Genomic DNA, 16192 nt, shown 5'->3' on the forward strand with positions numbered 1-16192 from the left:
TCCTGCACGTTTCCAGGGAAGGGGTCCAGAGCCTTTATCGGTTTCTCAAAGGGGCCTGTGACCCCAAACAGTTAAGAACCACTGATCAGAATCTCCGATCCCTTTTGCTTCTTTCCCAGACTGCTTTTAAGCAATGCTCTGATTTCGAGCCACAGGAACCTTCTGGCTGGTGTGGGAAAATTACCTGCACTGTTAAATTGGCCTGGCCCGGTGCACCATCTGTAGATGATGTGGTTGTGCCTTTCTTCCTTTAAAAAAAAAAAAAAAAAGTCTTTTTAATTCCAGTTTATGTAGAGACAACAAAACAAAAATTAACTTTATGCTTAGAAGCAACATCAATTCAAGCATGATTTGAAGCATGTAAGAAAACTTTTAAGTCACGTCTTTGGACTACTCAGCCCTTAAATTTCATACGTATTCTATTTTAACTCTCTCATAGCAAATCTGAAGCTAAATCAGGAATATTTTAAGTATTTTCCCTCAGGCCTGTGGAGATGCGATAGCACTGTGTGCGTTCACAACGTGATAACATAGTGCCTTCCCTCCTGGCAGCCACGATTGCACGTCGCTACAGGTCGGAACATCCAAGCCGTGCTGACGGCATCATCGGATTTATTTCACTGATTTATAGGGGAGAAGAACAGGCGAGACTTCCGTCTTTTAACGCATTAACTTTCAAAGCTCTTGATTCGTCCGTTGCTTCTGGCGTGAGGAAAAAGGTGGGGTCAGTATTCTGTGATGCTGTGCCCCAGGCACGTGTCACTTCATTTCATCCTCGTGGCCAGCCCTGGGAGCCCATTCTGCAGAGGGGCACCCTTGAGGCAGCAGGAGGTTACATCACGCAGCCAGGGGCACACAGCCAGTGTTTGAGCTGTGGCTTCAGAGCCTCTGATCCATCTGCTCCCTGCCTCACAGAGGTACCCGCCGCTGTTCTGAACGTATTAGGGAAAATCCCAGCACTCCCTGCAGGAACAACAGGCTGGCAGCTGGGCTGGTTTTAATGGGAAATTTGAAAAGAAACCTGGGCATTCCAGAACTACTTTAAACTTGGTGACTCAGACGGTTTACAAGTTTGTTATATCCCCTCCCCACCTCCCATGACCACCTGTGATGTGGGCAGGGTCCTGGCGTCTGGGAACCAGGAAACCGAGGCTTCAGACAGAAGAGCTGGAGCTCTCAGGGAAGGAGGCTGGGGCTCACCCTGAGTATGTCTCAACTCTCTGACTTCCCATTGGCTGGCTGGGTGTCCACCCCAGGCTGGTCCCAGGACTGGGCTGCAGGCAGCGGGGTTCCCCCCAGGGGAGTGGACTCCCACCCTGCCCTGGGTCACCTCACCCTGTGAGCAGCTCGCATCCTGTGCCCCCGATGAACTGAGTAGGGGCATGCCGTCGTGGTGGGGAGCATGCTTGCAGAGCTGACTGCCTAGTCGGAATCCCAGCTCCTCTGCTCCTGGGCAGGCCCAGTGTACGCTTATGTGAAATGGGAGTATCGGGAAAAGGAAGGCATCTGACCCACAGAGCTGTGGAGATCACGGACATGCCGCTTGAACACCATCCGGCCTGTGGCTGCCCCTGCAGGCCCCCAGCCACCCTGTGCCAGGACAAACAGGCCAGGACAGATGGGCATCCCCGTCCGCAGCAGGGTACTGACCTCCTAAGGACATTAGTGATGGCCTGTGGCCCCTTCATGTGGACCCTGGGATCTTCATCGGGCAGGTACCTCGGCAGGCCTGGGATGGCCCATACCACAAGGCCTCAATCAGCCCATTCCACTACTGTCTTTCGAGGTGGCTCTCCAGGCCCTGCCGTGGTCACCAATATGGTGTGGTTATGGCAGGTAGGGAGAAACAGACAGTTGGCTCTTTATGCCTAAGGGCAGGTGAGCCACAGGCCTCTCTCCTGAGGACCCCTTGCCTTCAGAGTCTCAAAAGATACATTGACTGGAGTGGGGAGTTCAAACTTGGGGCTGGGCTTTGGGAACAGCGGGGTGGGGCGTGGGGAGGGGCACATGCCTGACTGGCAGGTCCTGTCCTGGTCACTGAGAACTCACACCAAGTTTGTTTTCCAGGAACTTGGGCAAGTCAGGCCTGAGGGTCTCCTGCCTGGGGCTCGGTGAGTGTGGGGGCCCCCCTTGGTCCAGGGCTACCCAAGGAGGCAGGGGCTTTGGGAGGGCTGAAGGGGCCAGCCCTGGGGGTGAGGGGAGGGAGCCAGGATTGGGGAGCTGGCAAGGCTCAGTTGTCATGGTAACCAGTGGTTGGGGGGGTGTCCAAGGAGAGGGATGGGGGAAGGGAGGTGAGTACCAGGGGCTGTGTGCACACATAGACCCCTGCCTCACACCAGAAAATCAGAGAAGCACCCCGGCCCCAGGTGTGTCTGGAGAGCATCTTCTGTCCTTACGAGACTGAGTCCTGATAGAGGGCAGTTGGAATTTGCTCTTATATCTAGACTTTCCCCAGATGTGAGCTCTGTTCCCAGAATACACTGTCCCTGCATCTCCCTGGTACATACAGTACGCTCCCGACACACCCCTCAGCGCACACACACACACACACACACGCACACCCCGCCCAGCAGGCACGAGGGCATGGCTGTCAGACCCGGCCCGTCTTCTGGGAGGCGTCCCTCATCCAGCTCCCTGGGGCAGGTCGCCAGCACAGGCACCCATTGGCTTGTGCCCCAGCAAGCTCTCCAAAGACCCGCAGCCAGCTGCCTGCTCCAAGCACATCCCGTCCCCCATTCAGTGTCCCCAAGAGAAGGAGACTTGCCCAGAAGGCCAGGTGTCCCCGCATGCCGAGGACGTGCTCCCCACAGAGTAGAGTGGCATGGTGGCCTGTGGCTCGGCCAGGCCCTGCAGCCTGAGGATGGAGCACCCTGGGGCAGGGGGGAAGCTCCCTGGAGACGTTCTCTGACTTGAGCCCATGTGTCTCCTTCCAGGAACATGGGTGACCTTCGGAGGCCAGATCACCGATGAGGTAAGACGGGGCTCCCGCAGGCCCCAGGTCCCAGCCAAGGCTGGCCCCGGCGGGCACCTGGTGGAGTCCACCGCATGAACCAGCGGGCCTGTGCTCTCAGCAGCCACCGCAGCCTCCCACGTTCCACTGTCCAAGGGTGCTGTGGCCCTTTGGGGCAGCGGGAGGGGTGAGGGGAGCCATGGCAGTGTTAAAAGATGCCAAATCTGGTGCCTGCCCTTCACAGCTGGGTGCCTTGGGGCGTCCGTGCATGCCCAAAAGGCCCAGAAACTCAGGTTCCTCACCTGCACAGCACCTAGCCCCCACTAGCCAGGAAAACCCAGGGAGCCCTGTTTTCCAAATCACACAGCGCCGTGTCTTTCTAAGCTGCTCCTACTGAGTGCCCCCACGCGGATTTGAAACTCCAGTGCACGTCTGCTGAGGTCATTTAGAATATAGACTATTCTAGATGCTGCAAATATTACCACAAGCTGAAGACCCAGCCCCTAACCGCTCATTTCCCGTAGCTGTTGTGTATCCTGTGCCCTCGCTGGGGCTCCCGTCTTCACACTGCGAGGCCGTGCCGTCAGCGTCTGTCGGTGGGGGGGGCCGGCGCATCGCCAGGCTGGGGTGCACTTCTGGGCCGCGAGTGATTATCTGGGAAGGGAGAGCTGCGGCGTTTGCTCCAGAGCTCTGGACATCTGCATGAGAAGCTGCCCTCACGTCTGCCCTACTTACTCTCGGAAAGGTTGCACTTAAAAATTAATAAGTGCGTTCATCTGAGACCTTGTTAGCTGTGATTGCTCAGTTAGTTTTCAAAGGAAAAGCTCTGCTTCTGTCAAAATCTGAATGTATTTCGTTTGTGTTTTTGTCCCTTTTTCCTTTTATGACAGTAGCGGGTTGTGGAATGCCTTGCCCTTGGTTTGAGGGTCTGGCTCTGGACTGTCTCGGGAGAAAGGGGTCCTGAGGTGCAGGGAATTGTTTTGCCTTTAGCCACCAGATGGGTTGCGAGCACTTAGCATAGAAGGTCGGAGCCCCGGAGCTCACGTGGTTCACCCGAAATCAGTAGTGTCTGACTCACCTGTTTCCCTTTTGCTGTGGAAGGGAATGACTTCATTTCCAAATGGCATTCGCTGCCCTGTGTGTGATGTCCTTGGGAGAAAGGCACAGGGAAGCGGCTGGACGGTAACCGTCCCACTTGGGTGATTTTTTTCACCAACAGATCCATTGCACCCAGAGAGTATTGATTAATGACCCAGCGGCAGCCCTGCTGGCTCCATCCTCTGCCATGTCCCCATCACGTAGACATGACACGTATGAAGATACTAGAAGTTGTTTCCAGATGACACAAAGCTGGGAGGACAGCAGATACAATAGATGACAGATCCGGGGCTCTCAGAGGTCCTGGCAGGTGAAAATGGTTGAGCAAAGGAGCAAGCAGAATTTTCGTATTAAATCCTACAGTTAGTGTCCAAAAAAATCAATACATCAAGGATGAGGGGCCCACCTCGCCATGGTTCAGATGAAGAATGGCCACGTTTTATTCTTTAGCTGGCTGCCTGCCCTGTCTGAGCCAGCAGGGCTGGCAATACAGGGGATCAGGGACCATCCCGGGACCACAGAGGAACATGTGTGCTGTCCCAAAGTGGGGAGACCACGAGCCCCCTGGGCATTCCAGATGGGTGCCGCTTGCTAAGCCCATGTCCAGAGGAAGATGGGTGGCCTGCCAAGGAATCCAGAAACAGTCCTGTTTTTAGAGTTACCTTTTGTGTGCAAGACACCGTAATGCCAGGGAGACACAGAAGTGAGGATTTAATGTGGCAAAGACGGGGAAGGGGGGTCCATGGCAGAACTCCGCAGACGTCCATAAGCAGCAGCCCACAGGCCAAATCTGGCCCACAGCCCCGGTTTTTTTTTTCTTTTTTTTTTACTTTTAATTAAATATACGAGACATAAAATTGGCTATTTTCACCATTTTCAGTGTGGTTAGAATATGCATAACATAAAATTTACCTTATTAACAATTTTTAACTGTACATTTCCATGGTATTAAGTACATTGTCTTTGCTGGGCCACCATCACCATGGTCTGCCTCCAAAAGTTTTCATCACCCCAAACAAAACTCTGTAACCATGAAGGAATGACTCCCAGCCCCTGGTAACCTCTGCTCTACTCTCTGTCTCTATGAATTCCACGACCCATTTTTTATAAATAAAGTTTCATTGGCAGGCAGCCACGCCCATTCATTTACATACAGTCTGTGGCTGATTTCCCGTTATAAGTTGCCACAGACACCATCTGGCCCGCAAAGACTAAAGCGTGTACTCTCGGGTCCTTTACAGAGAAAGTCGGCCGTTCTCTGTCCTCTGTCCGCAAATGTCTGTGGGGCTGTGGCCCTGGGGAGGGAGTCCTTGGGGGCCAGGCAGAGCAGAGCCAGCCCACAGAGGAAGCAGACAGTGTTAGTAAGCCTCTGATCACATGGCCAAGTGTTGGAGCTGCCCTGGTCGGAGTCAGGTTTCCAACCTCTAGTCCAGTGCCCTGTTTGTGACCTCACATGGCCACTCAGGTAAAAATCTCCTCCCCAGAGCAAGTGTTCAGAGCAGCCTGGGCATTAGGCATCTGATAAGGGTAGTAGCTACAAACTTTATTTATTACGGAACTCCATCCTTCATCAACCCAGGGAGGCAGGTGCCGTTACCCCATTGGGAGGAAGCAGAGCCCCAGAGATGGAGCAGGTGCCCGGGGTCTTACCCGGAGAATCGTAAACTGGGAATAGCACCTCGGGGCCTGCTTCAGCGCCCACGACCAGCTCCCAGCTCGGGGGGGATGGATTTCCCTGGCCCCCAAGTAGGGACAGCAGGGAGGAGGCCCACATGTCTCCTGAAGTTCCTCCTGCCTTTAGTTTCAGGGACTCTGACATTGGAAAAATCCAAACGGTCACAAAATAAAGTGTCCGTCACGTAAAGTAGGGTGCACTCACAGAGCACAAGTCTTTAAGAGTCACGTTTTAAAGAATGACGTGGGAACAGACCCAGGAGCGAGTGTGTGGAGAACAGCGCCAACAGTGGTCCGTATGTGAGAGCTACGGTCTTACAGGGGAAAAGCATATATTCACATAGAAAAACCTGGAAGAGGGGGCACCTGGGCGGCTCAGTCAGTCGAGCATCCAACTCTTGATTTGGACTCAGGTCATGACCTCAAGGTCGTGAGCTCGAGCCCCCCATCGGGTTCCATACTCAGCCAGGAGTCTGAGACTCTCTCGCTCCCTCTGCCCCTTCCCCCCCCACCCCCACTCATGTGCACGCACACACACACTCGCTCTCCCCCTACCTCTAAAATAAATAAATAAACCTTTAAAGAAAAGCCTTGAGGAGGAATTATACCAAAATCATAGCAGAACTATAAAAAAATAAAAAGCACAGCCCCGAAAATTCCCACCCCTCACTCTCTTTTCTCACTGGCCTGGTGTAGAGTCGTGCTGACATCTTTCTGCTAAGCGACAGGTGAAATGGGGATGGGTACCCTCTGTGTCAGAGCCTGCTTTCTTTCCCACGTGGCGGGCCTTGCAGGGTCGGCCCGTGAAGCCAGCAAGGACAGTGTCCCTCAGGTCAGGCGTGCTGAGCACCTGTCGAGGGCCAGTCCCTGCCATCGGGTGCTCTCTTTCTGGAGAGTAAACACATCTTTTCTCCGAGGGCTAGACCTGTCCTGTGGCTCCATTAACAAAACACCATCCGTGTGGTTTTGAACTAGAGGAATTTACTTTCTCATGGGTCTGGAGGTCAAAAGTCCAAAATCAGGGTCACAGAGCCAAAATCAAGGTGTCAGCAGGGTCGCACTCCCAGCAGAGCCTCTGGGGGAGGACAGTGGGGTTCTCCCACACCTCCTCCAGCTTCTGGTGGCCACTTCGCCCCAGTGTCTGCCTCTGTGGTAACGTTCCTGCTCCGCTGTGTCACGCCTCCCTCTGCCTCTCTCCTATAGGGACACCTGTGGACACCATTCAGGGCCCACCCGATAATCCAGGATTGTCTCCCATCTCAAGACACTTCATGCAAACATCTACAATGACCCTTTTTCTATCCAAGAGACCATTCACAGGGTCCAGGGGCCATTATTTCATCAAACACAGAGAAAGGAGGACTGGGATGGAGGCTCCCATTTTATGCAGGACGGTCAGGGAAGGTGGAAGCAAGAGTGAGCCATGTGATGATTCAGAGAGAGAGCATTCCAGGCCAAGGGAACAGGACTGCACCCAGCCTCCAGGAAGCCACAGGAGGAGCCCCAGGTTGAGAGATGGGGGCAGAGGTGAGGGAGCAGATCTGGTGGGACCTTGGCTTTAACCATCTGTGACATAGAAGTCAAGAGGAGGGGCGCCTGAGTGGCACAGTCGTTAGGCGTCTGCCTTTGGCTCAGGGCGTGATCCCGGCGTTATGAGATCGAGCCCCGCATCAGGCTCCTCTGCTATGAGCCTGCTTCTTCCTCTCCCACTCCCCCTGCTTGTGTTCCCTCTCTCGCTGGCTGTCTCTATCTCTGTCAAATAAATAAATNAAAAAAAAAAAGAAGTCACAGAGGAAATTTGACCTGACTTCACTCGAAAGGCTCACTCTGGCTGCTCCACTGAGGAAAGGCACCCCCCCAAGGATGGGGGTGCTTCTCAAATCTAATGTATGCATGAATTCCCTGGAAATCCAGTTGACGTGTAGGCTGTGGAGGCCAGGCCTGGGGCAGAGCCCGGGATTCTGCATGGCGGATGCGGACGGTGCTGGTCCGTGGACCACACTGTGCCCCAGGTAGGGTGTTGGGGGGTCAAGGACAGAGCAGAGAGAGTTAGGGGCTACCACAAAAACCCAGCTGAGGGCACTCTGGCTTGGACCAAGTGGATGCACTGGAGGTGGTGGACAGGAGGGTCTGATTCTCGGTCAGTTTCAAGGAGGAGCTGGCAGGACTGGCCAAAGGTGCCAGAGTAAGAGAAAGATGAGTGAAGGGAGATGCCCAGGGGTTGGGCCTGAGCATAGGACGGGCGAGATGCCGCACGCTGCCCTCTTCCACACACACCAGCCTCCCTGCCTGCAACACCCCCTCCCCCACCTACTGTCCCCCTTCCTGCCTGACAAACTCCTAGCCGCCCTCCAAACCCAGCCCTGTAAATCCTCACACGTGCTACAACATGGACAAACCTTAAAGGCATCATGTTAAATTCATTAAGTCAGCCAGTCACAGAAAGACAAATACCGTATGACCACTCGGGTGCAGTAACTAGGAGAATCAAAATTCTAGAAACGGAGAACAGACGGGTGGGTGCCAGGGGCTGGGGGAGGCAGGAGCAGAAAGTTGTTGTTTCATGGGGACCAAGTTTCTGTTTGGGAAGATGGAGAGGTTCTGGAGACAGGCGCGATGACGGTTGCACAATGTGAATGTACTTGATGCCACAGAAATGCACACCTAAAAATGGTTAAATTGGTCAATTTTATGTTATGCTTGTTTTTAAATTGTTTTAAATAATTTTTTTAAAAGAATGAAGAAGATCTCCATGAGCTACTATGGGTTGATTTCCAAGAGGTAGCTTAAGTGGGAAGAGCAAAGTTCAGGTGAACACCTCTAGTGTGCTTTTCTCCAGGTGAGTAGGGTGGGCGTATAGGAAGATACACAGGGTCCGAAATATGAAAATAATAAAAGTCCTGGCGCTGAGTCACCTCTGCTCAGAGCCCTCCCCAGGAGGCAGCGCGTACCCCTAAATCATCAGTATAACCTGGCTAGGGGCCCAGCACGGGGTGCTCTCCTGGGCAGAGGTCGGGCAGCTTGGTACGACACACCCCTGGAAAGTGAGATGGAAGACAAAGATGAACCCGTGAAGGGGTCTGGGGTGCCTGGAGCATTGGAGAGGAAGAAAGGAGCCCCGGGGTTGGAGAGAGACACAGGGGAGGAAGAGGGGGCAGCTCCCAGGAGGACACGTGGACGCATCTCATACGTGATTACACTCGGAGGAGGGCGCGTGGACGCATCTCATACGTGATTACACTCGGAGGAGGGCGCAGGGACGCATCTCATACGTGATTACACTCGGAGGAGGGCGCAGGGACGCATCTCATACGTGATTACACTAAGAGGAGGGCGCGTGGACGCATCTCATACGTGATTACACTAAGAGGAGGGCGCGTGGACGCATCTCATACGTGATTACACTCGGAGGAGGGCGCAGGGACGCATCTCATACGTGATTACACTTGAGCTCCAGTGGAACCAATCACCCCTGCAAGTGGACCCAGAAAATCCCTCCACCAGTGGCCTTTCTGCCCCCTGGGCTTTCTGACTCAAATGACAGCCGCTAATGAATAGGGGTTAGCTTTGGCCTGCTCAGTATCAGAAATCTTTGAGGTTCATTGCCAACATTTGAAAATCAAGAGATTTTTACCACACCCAAATACCCTGGATCTCTGGCTTCTCTTGAAAAAAATCAAAAGATGTAGCCACGCTGAGCCGCCTTCCCACGGGCAGGGACTGAGGGTCAGTCCGCCCACCCCAGTGGGCCCCACTGGCCACCAGCCTCACTCTCCAGACCTGCCTGGCCCATGATGCTTCTGAGTTTGGTATTGAGAGAATCTCCACGAAGCTGAACATAGCTGGCTTTTCGTCCCACAATTTTTGAAGGTTGTTATGTATGACTCACCCCACCCTGGGTTGCTGGGGAGGGAGGCTTGGCGCTCTGGGCTGAGCTTTGAGAAGTGAGGGGCAGGGGAGTTCGCATCTGTGACTCTCAAAGGGTCACCTGCACTGTCCAGAGGACCAGCAGACATCTCTGCTGCATCTTGGAGGGGCTGCTCATGGCAGGGGGCGCTTCCCCCAGCTGCTCGACCCTCACCCCCACTACTAGTGGGTCAGTGCTGGCGGAGCACAGACATGCTTAGAGCAGCCTGAGGAGCAAAACCTGGGCGACGGCGTGTGTGGATTGGGCCCCATTCATCAACCCCTGCCAGCCAAGCAGCGGAGAAGCACAGCCGAGGCCGGAGTGCTCGCCGAGGACGGCAGTTCCTCCATCTGCAAACAGTCATCGCAGCGTCCCCGTGCGGCTGCTGGGAAGGAATCGGGGGCATGCGACCACAGGGCACACTCCAGCCATAGCTTTAAGAAAGTATTCATTCTGCCAGGATCTATCCCACTCCTCTTGGGGGCTGTGTTCAACCCAGCACAGGGGCTAAGTTTGTGATGACCCACCAGATGGGGTCCCTACTTGCTTGAAACTCACAGCCCAGAGGCTCTTCCTTCATTGATTTTGTCTTCTTTCCTCCCTGTGGGTCCACTCCTGAGAGCTGCCTCCGTGCCTGTCCCGTGGCAGGAGAGGACGAGGGGAGCCCCGGGGGCAGGGCCTGGATACACAGGAGGCACCCCCAGGCCCCGAGATTATGCCCTAGAGCCTCTGCCTGGCCTGGCAGGACTGTGCTTGCCCACAAGCAGCTCTGGTTTTCTCATTTCAGATGGCAGAGCAGCTAATGACCTTGGCCTATGACAACGGCATCAACCTCTTCGATACTGCAGAAGTCTACGCAGCGGGCAAGTACGTGTCTTTTCTCACGGGGACGATGTGGTGCAGGCCACCGCTTCCCTGGGAAGAGCCAGAGCTGCTGGTGCTCCGGTCCTTGTCCCAAGCATCCACAAATGTGCCTTGCACTCTGCCTGCTTTTTCAAACTCTGAATGGCCTTAGAAGGTGTTGTTTTCGTGGGGCCAAAATTGCAGAACACTTGGACGCTGGTCACTTGCTAAACTCCCCATGTATCCGCTCACCAAGATGACCACAGCCCCTCCGGTGCCTCGGATGCCGTGCTGGGCAAAAGCCCGATCGGGCTGCAGTCCCAGGCTCTCCCGCGGCCAGCCCCCGCATGTCTGACATTCTCACGTCTTAATGGTACCATGAGGGCTGCAGAGAAGGCAAGGCACTCGAGCGGCGGAGAGCAGAGTCTGGCCAGCCGAGCGCTGTAGGAAGCACTTCCCATCTTGGCAGTGAACTTCCCTCCTCAATTATGTAAAAGCCCTCTCCAGCCAAAGCTGCTGGCTTCAATTTTAAAGACTAGCTGTAATCAAATCATCCACTCTCCTGCATCGGGTTTCCAAAAGTCAGCTTTTGTTTGTGAAGTCATTCGTTGGCTCTCTGTTCGTCCTCCCTCCGGCCCCTCCTGCCCAGGGCGAGCCAAGTTCCCATCAGCTGGCTTGGCTGCAGCCTGGCTGGCTGTGCACCGTGGCCTCGGGGCTGGCACCTGCCTCGAAGGCTCTGGGTTATTACCTGCAGCTTGCGGTGGGGCCCAGAGCACCAAGAATTGGGAAGCCACCTGGGCCTTTTCTCAAGTCCCAACCTAGGGTCTGAGGACCTGACAGCTCTGGGGACCTCCACTGGGACCCCCAAATCTCCTCCAGCCCCTGTCGGCAGCCCTCTGCCCCTCCTGATGCTGCAGCCCCCTCCCGGGCCTGCGTACTGGCAGCCTCTTCCCATCAAAGTGAAATGCTTTCCAGACAGATGAACTAAAGCCAGAGAGTCAGAGGTAGAAAAGCCCAGTGCACATGCCAAGCCCACAGGCGTTCCCGGGCCTCAGCACCCCAGCCCATTCCCTGGCCCTGCTCCTGCCTCGGTTTTGCTGCCTGTGAGAGCGTGCAGAAGGCAGCCTATGCAGCCTCCTCTGGCTCCAGACGGCCCAGCCCGTGTGTACCAGCCCTGCACACTCCACACTCTCTGTGGCCCCGTCTTCACTTCTCCCTGATTAACTGGACACCAAGGGCTGGCATATCAGTCGTAGGCAGCTCACGGCCCTCATCTGCCCTCTACTCCACCGTGGGCCCCTGCGGCTCCTTCTCAGTCCAGCCCCGAGCTGGACCCACCTACTCAGCCCCAGCAATGCCTCGGTGCCAGCAGTCACCCACAGGGGAGGCTGGGCCCTGTGTACCAAGGGACAGGCAGGGAGGCGCTCTGGGCAGGGGGCTGCCGGGGAGCTCCAGTAGCCGGTGGGCCAGGCGCTGTGCCTCTTGCTAACCAGAGTGCCAAGGGCGTATTCTGCTGAGCCCCCTGCTTCTTATGCTGATGCTAATCTGGGCACTTACCACAGAGCTGCAGGATTTCTGTGCCCCCTGCCCCCCCACAAATGCTGGGCTTACCAAATGCAGGGCCACAGGAATTCATAGCCACAGGCAGCAGGCTGTGGTGAGCTGATTGTCCACAACTCCCCAGGACCACTGCTTGCTTTTCTCCCTTCCTCCTTTCCTGATCTTTTTGTCCCACAAATGAGGGACCAAGGAATAAAAGGAAGAGGCCCAGGGCTGAGTGAATTTCTGTACATCTTGACCATAAATGAAGAGCATTCAGAATGTATGCCGAACAGCTTGCAAATTAGAGCCCATTATTTCTGAGTGGATGACTCAGGCACTTTTATAATTGGAATGTAGCACTGGGTATGGATCATTCTCCGTCTGTTGTTTTTGCTCAGAAACATTTTGCTACAAGCAGAAAGTTCTTAAAAGTGAATCCAGCACTGCAATGCCAAGCAAGGCTGGAACAGCCCGCCCATGACCCCGGCTGGCCCGAGTTTGGTGCAGGGCCAGAGTGACGCCAGAAGAACAGAGAGCAGTCAGCATGGCATCTGTCTTTCCATTGTTCAAAAGCAAGAAACGAGAGAGACGCAGTACCCATACACATGAATTCACACTCGTGCGCACACGCACACATGCACCCATGCACGCACTCTGCTGGAAATTCAGCCCCTGGCCCTGAATACATGTGGATTGTCTCAGAAAAGAGAGAATGCACTTGATGAATAATTTACCTTTTAAAAAATATACTTCTCTGGAAACTTCACCCACGTAACATTGCCAGACGTTTTCCCAGGTGAGTTTCCAACAGGCCAGGGAAACGGGATGCTGCTGGCCTTGCCAAGCAGGACATCAGCTCCTTCCGTCTCTGTGAGAGCTGGAGTGACTTCTGCTCAGACAGGCACCGCCCACGGCCACCTTCATGGGAAATGACAGCCTCTTGCAGGCTCTCTTCTTTCTGGAATGAACTGCCCAAGCCAAGATGAGCATTGTTAACAGCCTGGCCCTCTGGCCCCAGTGGCTTTTTCACAGAGGGGACCAAGTGGCTGATTGTCACAGTAGGACGAGGTTTAATGTTTCTGTCACGCTGTAATGAAATCCCCATGTCTCGGTCTTTTTTGCAGGGCTGAAGTGGTATTAGGAAACATCATCAAGAAGAAGGGATGGAGGTAATTACCCTGTTCTCTCTGGGCCAGTGTCCGGGGGGCACACAGGGAAAAGGCCAGAGAAGGCCGGTGGGAGGGAGGGGGGTACTACGAGGGGCAGACCCACAACAGGTCCTGGGCGAGTGTTGGCTCGGGTCCCGTTGCCATTCTTGCCTCTTTAGCAGTGGAGGGCTCAGGGCTGGCCTTGGTGGCCCTTGGGCAGCCGGCCAGTCCTTCTAGAGCCTGGAAGTCTCAGAATTTTTCTCACCAGGAAAGGAAGAATGTTCCAGAGTGGAGGCAGCCCTGTGGTCCCTCCAGGGGGAGAGACTATTCACACCATGAGGGGCTGTGGTGAGGTGGGAAGCTTCTGCTGAGTCACCAAGTGGGGTGCCAAACTCAGTTTTCCAAGACAAGAGGCGTCTCTGCTTGAGAGGGAAGTCGAGCGGGGGTCTTTGTGCTCCCCCGCCCCGCCCGGTCCACCTCTGGCCTCCACCTCTGGTCCAGCAGGGATTCAGAGGGCCAGGGTCCTGGGTTGCACACTGACTTGGGTTAGGCCAAAAAGATCTGGACGTGAGGACTTTCCAAGTGGTCTGGGGAAAGGAGCTGCTGAGGAGAGGGACAGTCCTTCTCTGGGCTTGGAATCCAGCCATTCTCACGGTCCCTGCCTGTAAGGAACCAGTGTCTGAGCTCCCTGGCAGGGCTGGCCTGGGGCTCAGGGGCCCGAGTCTGTAAGACGCCTGCCCAGCTCAAGGCTGGACACGACACTCACCTGGGAAGGGGCAGCCCTGTGACTGGTCTTCACCACAGCACCCCCCACCGTGTCCCCCCACCCCCCACAAGCAGCTCACAAGCCTGAGGTTCCTTGTCAGGCAGGGATCCCCCTCTCCTTGGGACAGACCGTGCTGGGCACTTGCCTACACTTTGGGACCCCTTGGGGCCTATGTGTCTTTATTTTCAGAAACAACAGAAGCAGTTGTAAAGCTGGGCCCACCCCCCACCCCGCCCCAGCCCAGCGAGTACCACTCAGAAGCCCCCCAGCCCCTGGGCACAGATGACTGACAGCCCTCTTCTTACCCCAGCAAAGTTGTTGGTTTCTTCTCAGCTCTAATTCATCACAAAACAAATTCCTCCTCACTCGGTAATTAAAGGGGATTGCACGTATTCCTGCGTGCCCTGAGTGTGTCTCAGGCACAGGGAGATACACATCAGGTCACCCCCCCTGCCTGGAGGTGAAGCTCAAGGGGAACATGGCCTCTGGCTTTGAGGAGCCGTTTCCTGAGCAGCCCCCCTGCCCCCACGGGAGGAAAGCACGTTGGCACCCCCCTCCTTTGGGAAGGATCTCGATCAGGTGTGGCCTGGAGGGACCATCATTATCCCCACCCATCCGGCCAGGACCAGACAGGTGTCGGCTCTCGTGGATTTATGGCAGGAGACCTGAATTCATTCCTTCACTCGTTTCCCCCCCGAGCTTTCCATCACCCAGACCCCAACTGCCTCTCACCCAACTGTCCCTCCCTCAGTGCTCCCCCCCAAGGCTGTCTCTGGCCTGTAGGAGAAGAGCCAGACTGCTCGGCCCCCTCACCTCCTTCCATCCTCACCAGAGTCCGTCCATCGATGCAGCTCCTCTTGACCTCCTGGGAGTGTGCTCCCTGCACCTGCTTCCTCCCAGACAAACCCCACTAGAGCTGGGGGGGGGGGAGGTGTTCCCTCAGCCGGTCTGTCTGTGCCTCCCCCAGCGCGCCTCTTGCTCTGGGCTTGGGGCACTAGACTCCATCCTCCCCCGGCCCCCCCTGCCGGACTTCGGGTGACACAGTGAGTTACTTACACCCACGGCTGTCCCGGGGCTCGACGGGGAGCCCCAGGACCCTGGGCTCGCACATCACAAACATGGAATGATCGAGAGGTACCTGTTTCACACCCCGTGGTCCCAGAGGAGAAGGGTGCTCGGTACCCTCCGTGAAAGCTGAAGACACCCCCCCACCGCGGCCACGTCCAGTAACAGCCCTTCTCTTCTGTTCCACAGACGGTCCAGCCTGGTCATCACCACCAAGATCTTCTGGGGAGGAAAGTAGGTGCAGCAGCGGGCGATGCTTCCGGCTGGGGTCAGGATTCAGGGGGCTCCTGGGGGCGTGTGCGCAGCCATCTGCCCTGGCTGGCGCCCGTCCCTACTGACGTCACCTTCCAGAAAAGCAGCTTTGGCTGTTTGGCTGCATTGCCTTTTACTCAAACCTTTTTTCTTATTTTTATTTTTGTGTGTTTGTTACTTTTTCTTATTACAAAGGTAACATCCTAAAAATTCTGGAAAACAAAATTCACGAACCGTCTAAACCATTCCACCCTCCCTGGCCACAGACCACCACCCCTGCCAGTTTCCAGGAGCCTGGCCCCACATTCTCTCTAGGGCTGGACAAAATCGGCTTCACAGAAATTCTAAATACGATTCATTCTTAATTAAAAAAAAAAAAAATCCAAGGGAAACGGAAGGACAAATTGAAACGCAGACCGCCCTCCCCCTCCGGCCACCCTCCTCCCCCAGGGCAGCCGGGCAGCAGCAGCCCTTCTCCCAGCCTGCACGAGCCTATCCCTGTAGCCTGTGGTTTATCCCCCAAGTGGAATCAGACTGCACGCGGCATGCGCTGACCTACTTTTTTTGGCCTAACATTGCATCATAAACATTTTCCCCAAAACCACTTGCAACATCACACACGCTGTTGTCGTGTTTTTCAGAGCGGAGACCGAGAGGGGCCTTTCCAGGAAGCACATCATAGAAGGTGAGGGGGGCTCTCTGGCCCCACACGGCCCCGCACACTCATGGCATCCGGCTGCACATGCACGAATGAAGAAAGCCAAGTGCCTCCGCCCCACCACGACACCCCCCATGCCCTGGTCCAACCCCCTCCTTCCACCCAGGCTCCACGCCATGAGAGCAGGGCCCCTGGCACCCTTAAATGGGCAGTGTTGTCTCGGGGAAGACAAGACAGGCCCGGGTTGCAACCGGGGCGGGGCCCTGTGCTGACTGGGGATCCCGAGCAA

General features: G+C 55.4%; 1 protein-coding gene across 13 annotated transcripts in view; it reads left to right on the plus strand.

Moving 5' to 3' along the window:
* The window catches only part of KCNAB2 (potassium voltage-gated channel subfamily A regulatory beta subunit 2), an 87159-nt gene that overhangs the window by 58470 nt on the left and 12497 nt on the right, over positions 1–16192 (plus strand). For 11 of the 13 annotated variants that reach the window (XM_034671123.1, XM_034671128.1, XM_034671129.1 and 8 more), the window contains 6 exons: positions 2068–2111; positions 2934–2971; positions 10417–10496; positions 13139–13183; positions 15183–15227; positions 15887–15930. In XM_034671123.1, coding sequence (XP_034527014.1) covers positions 2068–2111; positions 2934–2971; positions 10417–10496; positions 13139–13183; positions 15183–15227; positions 15887–15930 — 296 coding nt within the window. Of the gene's footprint in view, positions 1–631; positions 720–2067; positions 2112–2933; positions 2972–10416; positions 10497–13138; positions 13184–15182; positions 15228–15886; positions 15931–16192 lie in introns of those variants that run through there. The other 2 variants (XR_004628682.1, XR_004628681.1) reach the window with 2 other exon arrangements.

This window comes from Ailuropoda melanoleuca, chromosome 11, assembly GCF_002007445.2.
Source record: "Ailuropoda melanoleuca isolate Jingjing chromosome 11, ASM200744v2, whole genome shotgun sequence".
NCBI classification, from domain to species: domain Eukaryota; kingdom Metazoa; phylum Chordata; class Mammalia; order Carnivora; family Ursidae; genus Ailuropoda; species Ailuropoda melanoleuca.